The 13416-nt window shown below is 43.9% G+C and overlaps 1 protein-coding gene across 1 annotated transcript in view; it reads left to right on the forward strand.

Moving 5' to 3' along the window:
- The window catches only part of si:dkey-14o18.2 (neuronal pentraxin-1), a 16083-nt gene extending 3182 nt beyond the window's left edge, over positions 1 to 12901 (forward strand). The window contains exons 2-6 of the mRNA XM_062056662.1: positions 380 to 1489; positions 2034 to 2661; positions 5723 to 5973; positions 10907 to 11086; positions 11160 to 12901. Of these exons, the coding sequence (XP_061912646.1) occupies positions 707 to 1489; positions 2034 to 2661; positions 5723 to 5973; positions 10907 to 11086; positions 11160 to 11369 (2052 nt within the window). The 5' untranslated portion in view covers positions 380 to 706 and the 3' untranslated portion in view covers positions 11370 to 12901. The remainder of the gene's footprint in view (positions 1 to 379; positions 1490 to 2033; positions 2662 to 5722; positions 5974 to 10906; positions 11087 to 11159) is intronic.
- The last annotated feature ends 515 nt before the right edge of the window (positions 12902 to 13416 follow it).

Here is a 13416-nt window from a genome sequence, read left to right on the forward strand (position 1 = left end):
ACTTAAAAAGTAAATAAAACTCACAAGGCTACTACAACACAGAAAATTACACAACTCACACAGAGACCAACATACAGCAATTGCAACATCCTTCTAAAAAGTGCTGCAAGGCATGCTGGGAAGCGGCATCACTCGCAGCCATGTTACATAATACTTGCATTGACCTACATTGGATTATTTTCATGTCTAAAGGCCTATATTGTAGCTAAGCACACATTGTTTATGTATGTACCTGTAATCTGATTACTCAGTGGCCCACTTAGGACTTGATGACCACACTGTTTCCCAGCGTCGCCATCGTTGTAAAAACGTCAGTGTCAGTCACATGTTGTTTTGTCTGAGTTGTACTTGACTTGTCATATCCATGTCCTCCATTCAGGTGATGCTGCTTGCTCCTACGATGTTTAGAGGCTAAACTTAAAGGGATTAATCTTGGCTGACAAACACAGGACGTCCTTCGGGCCAAGTCCGATCATCAGGTTGGAAGTGGCCCAGCGACTCGTTTCAGGGACAGCGGAAGGATGTCTCATTTGAACCACCAGGGACCATAGGAACCCATCGTGGAAGAATGAGGTCATTCGTGGAGGTCTTCTTGAATACTTGAGATGCTGCTTTTATGGTTTCTGAGAGGAGGAGTTACCAGCTACTTCACTGTTGACATGGTGCACCTTGACGTCATCCAGTCCAGGGCAAATGTCCACCACTCATGGTGTGGGCCACAAAAAATCTAAAGCTTTGGAGGACTTGCAGGTCAGTTGACAAGGTGTACTTCGGACCTAAATCAAAGATGGCGAGAGTCGGTCTTCTGAGCCTTGACACCACAAGGCACCTGAGAGGCACCAGCCAGGTGTTCTATATCGCCTTGCGTTCTCTGATCGTCAGCTGCTTCCTTTTCTGCTCGGCGGCGTCCGCTAGCTTGCTCGGCGCGGAGCATGACTACGGCATTAGCCCCAAATTTGTTTGCACTCCTATACCGCCCGAAGCGGACCCCAGCTGCTACTCCCCGCCCAGCGTGCCGCACGGACCCAGCGGCCACACCAACGGCCACGATGGCAGCAACCGCAGAGTGGTGATATCTGACGAGGCCAAAGCCACCATCCTGCACCTGCGGGAGAGTCTGGTGAGGCAGAAGGAGACCATCTTAGATCAGCGGGAGACCATTAGGGAGTTAACCGCCAAGCTCACCTTGTGTGAGGGCTTTGGTGGTCATCATGGCAACAGCCACCACGACGACCACCACGACGACCACCACGATGACCACCATGACGACCACCACGATGAGCACCTTGGCCACCATGGCAGCCAACACACGCCTTCTTCGTCACACCACGGCTCGTATCACAGCACTGATCATCAGTTCTCCCACGGCAGCCACAGACCGGACCTCCATCCCAGGGAGGTGTCATCACATGGCAAACACAGCTCCTTCTCACCGGAGCAAACCGGCAAGACTCTGCAGACGTTGAAGGAGCGCCTTGAGAACCTGCAGGTAAGACCAGCAGAGACATGGCAATGTTTAGATGCCAGAAGATGTTTGGCAGTGAAGCATGGGGAGATGCATTTGAGGGAAACACTAGCATTAGCTCCCTTTCCCAAACTTGACTTCCTGTCGGGCTGTAAATGTCTCTATTAGCTCAGGCGGGTTAAGGTGATGCTGCCAAAAATCCGCCTGGATCCTGTTCATAGATGTGAGACAAACTTGTGGACAAGCTAGGATTGACCCCCGCCTCTACCTTGTCTAACAGGATGGAGGCAACTCCGGCCTCCAAGGGGCATAGGCCGCCGTCACCGTCAATTAGCTTCATCCCGCCTGACGAGGCTATTAACCGTGGCGTGCGCTGGCAGGGAACAAAGCCGGATTTTGTGGTGGGGAAAACGAGGGTGATTTAGGGAGAGGAAGGTGGAAGAAGAAAAACTGAGATGATAACTTAATCAATTAATAGAAGTTTTCCTGAGCTGTGTTTCGTTGAAGCTCGGCTACATCTTGACTCTTTCAAACTATCTAACTGAGTGAACTGTGTACATGTCGGCAGGCGAGGAACTCCTCCAGCTCCTACTCCAGCTCCCTGAGAGAACTCCTCCAGAGGAAGATCAATGCCCTCGAGGAGCAGCTGCACAGCTACTACAGGGACCACCATGAAGGTCACCATGACGACCACCATGACGACCACCGAGATGACCACCACGGTGACCACCATGACGATCACCATGGTACCGGTCACCACGAGGACCCCCACGAAAGCCATCGTAGTAATCACCACGGGGGGCGTCCCTATAACCACCACAGTGATCACAGAAACCGCCATCGTGATCATCACCGCGACTGGCACAACGGCCGCCGTCATGGCCACTACGGCAACTACCATGACGACCATCACGACGACCTCCACGGCCGCCGCGATGATCAACACGGCGAGCATCACGAAGATCACCATGGCAGTGATCATCACGATGACCATCATGAAGATCACCACGGCGGCGATCACCATGCAGACCATCACGAAGATTACCACGGTGGCGCTCACCACGACGACCATCACGCTGGCGATCACCTCCCTCGACGACTTCCTTTTAGCAGCAAAGAGACGAGCCCTCGGAGTGGCGGACACAGCAAACTGGAGACTGTCCTCAGCCAGCTTCACCACAGCCACTCTGACTATGGTATACACTACACCATCACCATACACTCTACACCATCACCATACACACTACACCAGGGGTTTCAAACTCCGGAGGCACTGTCTGGGTGGGGCTGGGCCACTTCAGGTATTCCACAAAAAAAGCTTTGTTAAAAAAAATTCCAATCTTCTCAGATGTCTTTAATTTTATTTTTTAACACAAAATAAGATGAAGACATAAGTAAACAAATTAAGAATTCATAAGAAAATAAGAAGCTAAATGTTTGGGGCTGTGGATTATATTTCAATTACACTTTGTGTCACGCATTGTGCATAATTTCCACTTCTTTTTCCTGTAACAGCAGCACGGCAGTTGCAGTCTCCTTTTTTTTTTGGCGCTCGATGTCCTTGCTGTTGGTACAGGAAAAAGAAGCGGAAATGACACCATGCTGTTATTGTTGTCGTAAACGTGGTCATAGGAACAAAAAACATTTTTTAATTACATCATAGAGAAATATACTGTATGCAATGTTCATCGTGTGAGGCAATGCAAATTCAATACAACAAGTGCAATGCAATTAAAAAATAATGACCCACAAATAACTGTGCGACCCTATAATCGGTCCGGGTTATCTGAGACTGTTATTGCCGACTGACAGGTGTTGCTATGTGAGCGCAGACTACGTTAGGCTACATTGAGTTCCTTATTTTTCTTTTATCCCGCCACATACGCATCCCTTTAAATTAATTGGGTCAGAGAGAGACATATATACGTATAATGTCCCAATGGGCAGCAACTTAAAAAACTATTTATGGCAACGCTGCTGTAACTTTCACTCATTGAGAAAGGTTTCCCTGCTTTCATCAAGCCTGGTCGATGTCCCGCCCTCGAGAGCAATATACCCCATTGATTGGTAGGTTCATTCAGCTCCGCACACAACACTGTGAAGTGCCATTCATATAAAACTAACATTAAACTTTCAAATTAAGGTCGGGGCCACAAAATATCGTCTAATGGGCCAATAGTTTGAGACCCCTGCTCTACGCCAACACCTTAACTGTAACATTTCAATCACATCGACTCCTTTGAATGACCCACTTGTGTCCTGTAAACCTGGAAAATTTAAAGATGAAGTCCGTGTACGACTATAGCCCATTTTCCTTTTGCACACTTAAGTACTTACACTTAATCTTGCATTCACACTGACAAGTACGACAAAATGCGGCACACTGGAAGTTATAAAAGTACCTGCAAGTTGCTCTCAAAACCGTCAAAATAGTATTGGACTGCAATGATGGATGCTTAACATCTTTAACTGGATACGTAGCGAAAGGGGTAGGATTAATTTAAAATTATGCAGGTTCGGAAGCAACTCGTACCATAAGAAAGTAGTGTATAGAAGAAGCAGTGGGTAAATACTGCGTTATTTCGAAAGTAATGGATTAGAGGCAGAACAAACAGCAGTATACTATTTGAGACACAGCCATAGTTTGTCGGCTGTCTCAAATGAAATACCTCTGTCAGTAGGCTTCAAAGAGTATACTGTGTACCCTGTGTACTACCCCTTCTTCTATGTACTACAGCAGTGGTCCCCAACCACCGGGCCGCGGCCCAGTACCGGTCCGTGGACCGATTGGTACCGGGCCGCGGCCGCACAAGAAATTAAAAAAAATATATATATATCAACATAAAAAACACAATAAATACATTATATATCAATATAAATCAATACAGTCTGCAGGGATACAGTCCGTAAGCACACATGATTGTATTTCTTTATGACAAAAAAAAATAAATAATAAAAATATATATTTTTTTACTACCCCCTCCCCCCAAACCCCCACCCCCACCCACACCCCCCACCCCCGGTCCGTGGGACAAATTTTCAAGCATTGACCGGTCCGCAAGTACAAAAAGGTTGGGGACCACTGTACTACAGTACTTCCTGACGCTGTGAAATTTGACATGGTAGTGTCATTGTAGTGCCATTGGTGCACGCCTTCCGGAAATGACAAATGCAGACTGTATATACCCACAGTGCACTTCATTTGGCACACTTGTGCACTCGAAAGTGTGTCCGCCCTGAGATCGGTAGGTTGTGAGTTCAAACCCCGGCCGAGTCATACCAAAGACTGTAAAAATGGGACCCATTACCTCCCTGCTTGACACTCAGCATTAAGGGTTGTAATTGGGGGTTAAATCACCAAAAAAGATTCCCGGGCGCAGCCACCGCTGCTGCTCACTGCTCCCCTCACCTCTCAGGGGGTGATCAAGGGTGATGGGTCAAATGCAGAGAATAATTTCGCCACACCTAGTGTGTGTGTGACAATCATTAGTACTTTAACTTAAAAGACTAAGAACCTGATTTACTGAGATCCAAATACCATGTGCTAACCAGCGTGTGCAAAAAATTAAATAGCGCACGCTGGTCGTGTTGCGTGTGATATACTAACCCATAATGAAAGACGTATTTTCATGTAGGAGGTATATTATAGAAATATGTTTCTTGAATAAATAAATAAAAAACGAACGATAATAAAAAAAAAACGCCAGCAGACACCAAAAACCATGAATTGAATTCCTTTTAATCAGCACCATAAGTCATCCAGTAGCTATAAAATTATAACATTAAATTGCTGAATTGATCTAATATTTTTATTTCTGACAGTCCACCAAAATATTAACACACACACGTAGAACAGAGGATTCTCGTCTGCCTGTCGTCTGTCTGTGTAGCGCAAGCCCTGATCCTGCAGCTGTCAATTTGCACGTCCTTCTAGCATGTGCTGAATAAAGCGCCATATAGTGTTCGCAAAACAATGGTGAGTGTTGATGAATCACATTGGGCGTGCTAAATAATTATATTTGCATTTTCTCCTCCCAGTATTGTGGCCGTTTTGATGATCAGCACATATTTTGCATATTAATGAAGACATTGACGCAAAATGGATTGCCCGCCTTGTTCTGCTCACTTGACAGTCACAATCCACTTTACACATGTTTAGTAAATCAGCACGTGTTTTAGTACACGCAAACCTTTAATAAATTAGGCCCTGAGTGCGCCAATTGAGACACAGCTTTGATAAATTCCTTCCGTTCCTAGGAAGCCACAAGAAGCTGAAAAATTCAAGCGCGTTCCTGCTGGACTTCCCCATGAGGACTAACTACATGTACGCCAGGATGAAGCGCTCCCTGGTCACGGAGATCTTCGCCCTCACGGTCTGCCTGCGTCTGAAAGCGGGTGCCGGTCCCGGTGTGGGCACGCCCTTCTCCTATGCCGTGCCGGGCCAGGCCAACGAGTTGGTGCTCATGGAGTGGGGCACTAACCCCATGGAGCTCCTCATCAATGACAAGGTAGAACAGGCCAAACACTCGGCTCAATCACGTAGATCGAAATAGTATTGTTTGATTTTTTTTTTATAATGGGCGGAGCTATGCAGATTAGTGTCAGCAGTTAATGGTGACCCAGTTTTTGGTTGGACTGTCAGGTCTTAACTGTAACACTTTCCGCCTGGTCATCAGCAGTCTGGTTATTTCATTACTCCATTAACCTTCTAAGCTTACATCCTCAGAAACGCCGGTTGCTCTTGACACCAAACGGAAGACATTTGTCTTTTCTCCTTCTCTGCTTCAGTGACTATTAATCCTCTTAGTTTAATTGATTGACCTAATTGTTATAGGAGCGCCATGTTGTCTCACGCCCTGCCAACAACAACACAAGAGTCGTGTCAGTGAGCTCAAGAGGAAACATTTGACACTTGGCAGCTAGAATATGAAGCTGAGTTTATAGGCTAACTTCTAGCACAGTTGTTGTTAATGCAGAGGAGCATTATTTCTTAGATAATAACCCTTGTGCCGTCAATGTTTTGATATTAGACTGCTTCCACACGTTTCGACCTATTTAAACCATTCCAACATGAAAACATTATTGTCATTCAGGACAAAAAAAAAATTATTCAACAAACCTAAGAACTCTCTTTTCCAAAAGTTCCACATTTTCGCAAATCCTTTTAATATTAAGAACTCTTATTACATCCTCATTTCTAAACTGATTCAAAACATTCCACCGTCAGCTCACTCAGGACATTCCAAATAAACAATTTCCATTTACCATATTTCCAATTTTTTTCAGCCCTAACAGTCCTATGGAGAAAACATTAAACCTATTCAGGCAAAGAAATTTGATTGCACATTTTCCGGTCAAAGAATTCTAAATTAATTACGTTTTTTTCCACGTCTCAACCCATTGAAAACATTCAGGCTAACAGTTTTCCGCATTTGCAAAATTCCAACTTATCCCAATATCCTCAATTTTCCCTAACTGAAATTAACTTTGATCTTTAGAATTTTTACTACTTTCAAACATTTTCCCACTGATTCAAACCATTCCAGCATCAAAATATTGAGCTCATTCATAACATTTGGGTCATCCAATTTTTGACATGTGTATTTTTCCTGGAATTTAACATTTTCCAACCCAAAATGTTCATTTATATGCATGACATGCATTTTTTTTCACCATTTTGCAACCTACTAAAAATTTTCAAGCATCAAAAGAGCCAAGCTCAGAATTATTTACAGTCCCAAAATTCCCATTTCCCCCGCCCCCTTTTTCCATAACAGATACATTTTTGATCTTAAGATTTCTTACTATTGATATATTTTAAGACTGATTCAAACCCTTCCAACAACAAAATATTCAACTCATTCAGGCTGTTTTTCTTAAATCCAAAGATTTCTGATTTCCCTGGGATTCCACATTTTCCTGTTCAAAAATTCAAAATGTGATTTTTTTTCCACATTTCTCAACCTGCTCAACATTTCCAGCATCAAAACATTCAGGCAAACAATTTTCCACATTTCAAAAATTCCCAATTTCTAATCATTCAATCAATCAATGTTTATTTATATAGCCCTAAATCACAAGTGTCTCAAAGGGCTGCACAAGCCACAACGACATCCTCGGTACAGAGCCCACATACGGGCAAGGAAAAACTCACCCCAGTGGGACGTCGGTGAATGACTATGAGAAACCTTGGAGAGGACCGCATATGTGGGTAACCCCCCCCCTAGGGGAGACAGAAAGCAATGGATGTCGAGTGGGTCTGACATAATATTGTGAAAGTCCAGTCCACCGTGGATCCAACACATCAGCGAGAGTCCAGTCCATAGTGGGGCCAGCAGGAAACCATCCCGAGCGGAGACCGGTCAGCAGCGCAGAGATGTCCCCAACCGATGCACAGGCTAGTGGTCCACCCGGGGTCCCGACTCTGGACAGCCAGCACTTCATCCATGGCCACCGGACCTATGCAACTCCCCCTCGCAAGGGACAGGGGAGAAGAGGAGAGAAGAAAAGAAACGGCAGATCAACTGGTCTAAAAAAGGGGGGTCTATTTAAAGGCTAGATTATACAAATGAGTTTTAAGATGGGACTTAAATGCTTCTACTGAGGTAGCATCTCTAACTGTTACTGGGAGGGCATTCCAGAGTACTGGAGCCCGGATAGAAAACGCTCTATAGCCCGCGGACTTTTTTTTGGCTCTGGGAATCACTAATAAGCCGGAGTTCTTTGAACGCAGATTTCTTGTCGGGACATATGGTACAATACAATCGGCGAGATAGGCTGGAGCTAAACCGTGTAGTATTTTATACGTAAGTAGTAAAACCTTAAAGTCGCATCTTAAGTGCACAGGAAGCCAGTGCAGGTGAGCCAGTATAGGCGTAATATGATCAAACTTTCTTGTTTTTGTCAAAAGTCTTGCAGCCGCATTTTGTACCAACTGTAATCTTTTCATGCTAGACATAGGGAGACCCGAAAATAATACGTTACAGTAATCGAGACGAGATGTAACGAACGCATGGATAATGATCTCAGCGTCGCTAGTGGACAAGATGGAACGAATTTTAGCGATATTACGGAGATGAAAGAAGGCCGTTTTAGTAACACTCTTAATGTGTGACTCAAACGAGAGAGTTGGGTCGAAGATAATACCTAGATTCTTTACAGAGTCGCCTTGTGTAATTGTTTGGTCGTCAAATGTTAAGGTGCTATTATTAAATAGATGTTGGTGTCTAGCAGGACCGATAATCAGCATTTCCGTTGTCTTAGCGTTGAGTTGCAAAAAGTTAGCGGACATCCATTGTTTAATTTCATTAAGACACGCCTCCAGCTGACTACAATCCGGCGTGTTGGTCAGCTTTAGGGGCATGTAGAGTTGAGTGTCATCAGCATAACAGTGAAAGCTAACACCATACTTGCGTATGATGTCACCCAGCGGCAGCATGTAAATACTAAAGAGTGCGGGGCCAAGAACCGAACCCTGGGGAACTCCGCACGTTACCTTGACATAGTCCGAGGTCACATTGTTATGGGAGACGCACTGCATCCTGTCAGTAAGATAAGAGTTAAACCAAGACAAGGCTAAGTCTGACATACCAATACGTGTTTTGATACGCTCTAATAAAATATTATGATCGACGGTATCGAAAGCGGCGCTAAGATCAAGAAGCAGCAACATAGATGACGCATCAGAATCCATCGTTAGCAAATTTTCCCTAACAAAAATAATCTTTTATCTTTAGAATTCTTACTACATCCATATTCCCCAACTTATTTAAACCCTTCCATCCATCCATTCATCCATCCATCTCTCTCCGCTTATACGAGGTCGGGTCACGGGGCCAGCAGCCTATGTAGAGTAGCCCAGACTTTCATCTCCCCAACGACTTCGTCCAGCTCCTCACAGGGATTTCTGAAACGTTCCGAGGCCAGCTGGGAGACATAGTCTTCCTAACGTGTTCTGGGTCTTCATCATGGCCTACTACCTGCCGGACGTGCCCTAAACAACTCCTCAGGATGACACAGCTTCTCACCCTGTCTCTAAGGGAGAGCCCCGCCACCCGACGGAGGAAACTAATTTCAGCCGCTTGTACCCGTGATCTTGTCCTTTCAGTCACAACCCAAAGCTAATGACCATAGGTGAGGATAGGGCTATAGATCGATTGGTAAATTGAGAGCTTTGCCTTCTGGCTCAGCTCTTTCTTCACCACAATAGATCGACACAGGGTCAGCATCACTGCAAATGCCGCACAAATAGACCTGTCAATCTCCCGATCCTCACTCATGAACAAGACTTTGAGGTACTTGAACTCTTCCACTTAGGGCAAGATATTTTTAAAAAGGTTCCAGCTGATTCAAACCATTGCAGCGTCAAAAATTATTGAGCTCATTCAAAGAATTTGGGTCATTAATTTTTCGACATTCCAAAAATTCTAATTCTTTTTGGAATTTAAAAACATTCTAAATTACATGACTGACATTTTGTTCCAATTTTGCGACTCATTGAAACCTTTCCAGCATCAAAACATTCAGGCTAACAATTTTTCACATCCCCAAAATGCTTTCCCTGACACAAATATCCTTTTGATCTTTGGAATTCTTACTATTTACATATTTCTCAACTGACTTAAACTCCTCCAAAACCAGCGTATTCCACTCATTCATTCTATTTTTTATAATCCCAAAATGTCCTGTTTCCTGGAATTCCGCGTTTCCCGTCCAAAAATCCTAAATGAATGCAATTTTTTTTTTCATTTTTCCTCAACCCATTGAAATATTTCCAGCATCAAAACATTCCGGCTAACAATTCTATGTTTCCCTGAGACAAATTCCCTTTGATATTTAGAATCCTTACTAATTCCACATTCCCCAACTAATTCAAACCATTCCAGCATCAAAATATTGAGCTCATTCATTAGATTTGGGTCATCTATTTTTTCAAGATCTTTTTTCCCTAGAATTGAACAGATTCCAGACCAAAATTCCTATTTACATGACTGCTATTTTGTTCCCAGTTTCCAACCCATTGAAACCATTGCAGCATCAAAGCATTCACACTAACAATTTTTCACATTCCCCAAATTCAGTACAACACATTCATTTTGATTTTAAGAATTCTTATTACTGTACTTACATATTTCTTGACTGATTCAAACCATTCCACATTGAAAATATCTGGGCTATTTATTTTTGACATTCCAAAAATTCATGGTGTTCCTGAATTTTTCAGGCCAAGAATTGTCATTGGAATTAATGGGTTTTTTTACATTTATCAACTGATTTAACCTAATATCCAAAAATTCCCACTTTTCCCATGACTCGATGTTTTCAATCCATCATTTCAGTTCATCTTAAGCAGTCATCTTCTCTTGCTGTCAATGAGACGCCAGTCAAAAGTACCCAACAAAACGGTAATAAACATGCTAATCACTGAGCCTGTCCTCGTAGGCGGTCACCTTGCCTGTGACCATGACGGACAGGAAGTGGCATCACGTGTGTGTTACGTGGTCGACACGTGACGGCGTCTGGGAAGTCTATCTGGACGGGGCGAGGAAAGGCTCAGGTCAGAACCTTTCCGCGTGGCACGCCATCAAACCAGGAGGGATGTTTCTGTTGGGACAAGAGCAGGTGAGCACACAAAATAATCTGAGGTCAATAATATCCTCTGTTGTCCTTCCTGACTGACGCCGCCTTCTTCCAGGACACAATGGGAGGACGCTTTGACGTCACACAGTCCTTCATGGGAGAAATGTCCGACCTACAGTTCTGGTCCAGGGTCCTCACACCCGCTGAGATCTACAGTCAAGCCACATGCGGTGGTCACCTGGTCGGGGACATCGTCTCCTGGGAGCAGGAATCATTGGAGCTCCATGGCGGCCTCACTGAGTTCCCCTTTGACCCCTGCCACTGAGCACGGATTTTCAAACTTTTGTCGTTTTCGCCATTCCAGTCCAATCTGTCTGCCTTCTCCGAGCACATCTGTACATTGTCCTTTCAAGGATTGGACAAACGCTAGCGCCTTTAGCAATGTTAGCATAGCAGGAGGCGGGTGGAGACACATGATACGCCTCATGGGCGTCTTCATTATGACTTGAAGGCAAATTGCACAAAGATATTTTCGCAATATTCCAAACGGAGCACTTTCGTAAAGATTTGGACAGGACTCGTCAATGGACGCCATGTTTTAAGATGGGTGAGCTGACATGCGGTTACGTAAATTCCACATGAGGCGGCCCGTCCAGGCTAACTTTACCTCGACGTGTCCTAATGGCTGACGTATCCTTGGCAACCGGTGGCTTACGACAGGATTTGCTGGTGCAGCCATGATCCCGCCTAATTCTCAGCTCTCACACACACACACACACACACACCTTTACTGAAGGTGCAGGCCAGGTGAAGGATTATTTGTTGATCTGCTAACTGTTTTTAGCTGCACTTTAAGTTTTTATAAGGTTTTGTATGAGTACCAAAATACATTATATTTTTAATGGAGTTATTTAATATCTTTTTTGTTTTGCACTTCTCAACAAGTATATAGCACGTTGTTGACAAGGAAGGCACTTGTCCTCAGACATTGTCGCCATAGAGATGTCTCTGCATCAGGACCACTGCTGTAAATATCTGCACCACATTTGGACTGTAATGCCAAGTTAAGCTTGTTTCCTCGGGCCAAATGCCAGATGCATTTTCTTTGCATGTAATATTTCTAACAATATTTAATTACAATGTTGTACTTCCCGACTTGTACGTTAAAACTCGCTCCAACTCGCCTTTGGTGCAAATGTCAACAGTTGATTGTTTCTAGAGTCTGGTGTCTTTTGCTGTAAATATACTGTATGAAATATGTAAATATGAGTACAACAGTGGCTTCAGTCAACAGTCATTTGAAAGCCAAAACTATAAACTTGTAAATGTAAAACTTGAACAAGGAAGAAGCTGTCAAATATTTGTCAAAATTTTGAATAAAGTTGTTCCGTATATGAAGCAGGTACACTTAGGAGAGAACATGACTTTCTCTTCAGCCCTCAATCATGCAAGCAGTACCGTTATAAGACACAAGAGGGCGGCATTGCTCAGGCCTGTAGCTCCTTTTTAATGTTCACTGAACATGTAGGCATATTTACGCATATAGTTCCTATTCATATATGAGCACATTCAACATTAGTAAGAAAAAAACTAAACATTAGTGGAGTCCACGTGTGTGATTTAGTTTGGCTGCACCAACTCGTTCCTCCAGCAGGGGTCAGTGACATCCCATCCATCCATCCATCCATCCATTTCCTACCGCTTGTCCCTTTCAGGGTGGCGGGGGGTGCTGGAGCCTATCTCAGCTACATTCTGGCAGAAGGCGGGGTACACCCTGGACAAGTCGCCACCTCATCGCAGGGCCAACACAGATAGACAGACAACATTCACACACTAGGGTCAATTTAGTGTTGCCAATCATCCCATTAAAAATAAATCAGGCTAAATATCAGCTAATATCATTATGGCTATAAATAAACACTTGTTTTTAAAGTTTCCCATTTGTACGGTTGAATTTAATCCTCTGAAATGGTACTTTCACGTTCGGGGCAAGTGGTCTTCTTTTTAAACTTGATGAGAATAGGAAGAAAACAAATGTTTTCCATGTTAGAATGTTCCCTGACTGCTGACACACTCATGTTTGTCCAGCTGGTACTTGTAAGGAAACCTTTCCTCACACACGTTGCACGCCTTTCCGGTGTGTGTCCTCATGTGTCTCAACCAGACGCGCTACATTTACTCCGTTACATCTACTTGAGTAACTTTTGGGATGAATTGTACTTCTAAGAGTAGTTTTAATACAACATACTTTTACTTTTACTTGAGTATATTTATAGAGAAGAAACGCTACTTTTACTCCGCTCCATTTATCTACCGTAATTTCCGTACTATAAGCCGCACCTGCCTATAAGCAGCACCTGCTAAATTTAGGG

The sequence above is a fragment of the Entelurus aequoreus genome, linkage group LG08, assembly GCF_033978785.1.
Source record: "Entelurus aequoreus isolate RoL-2023_Sb linkage group LG08, RoL_Eaeq_v1.1, whole genome shotgun sequence".
Taxonomy (NCBI): Eukaryota; Metazoa; Chordata; class Actinopteri; order Syngnathiformes; family Syngnathidae; genus Entelurus; species Entelurus aequoreus.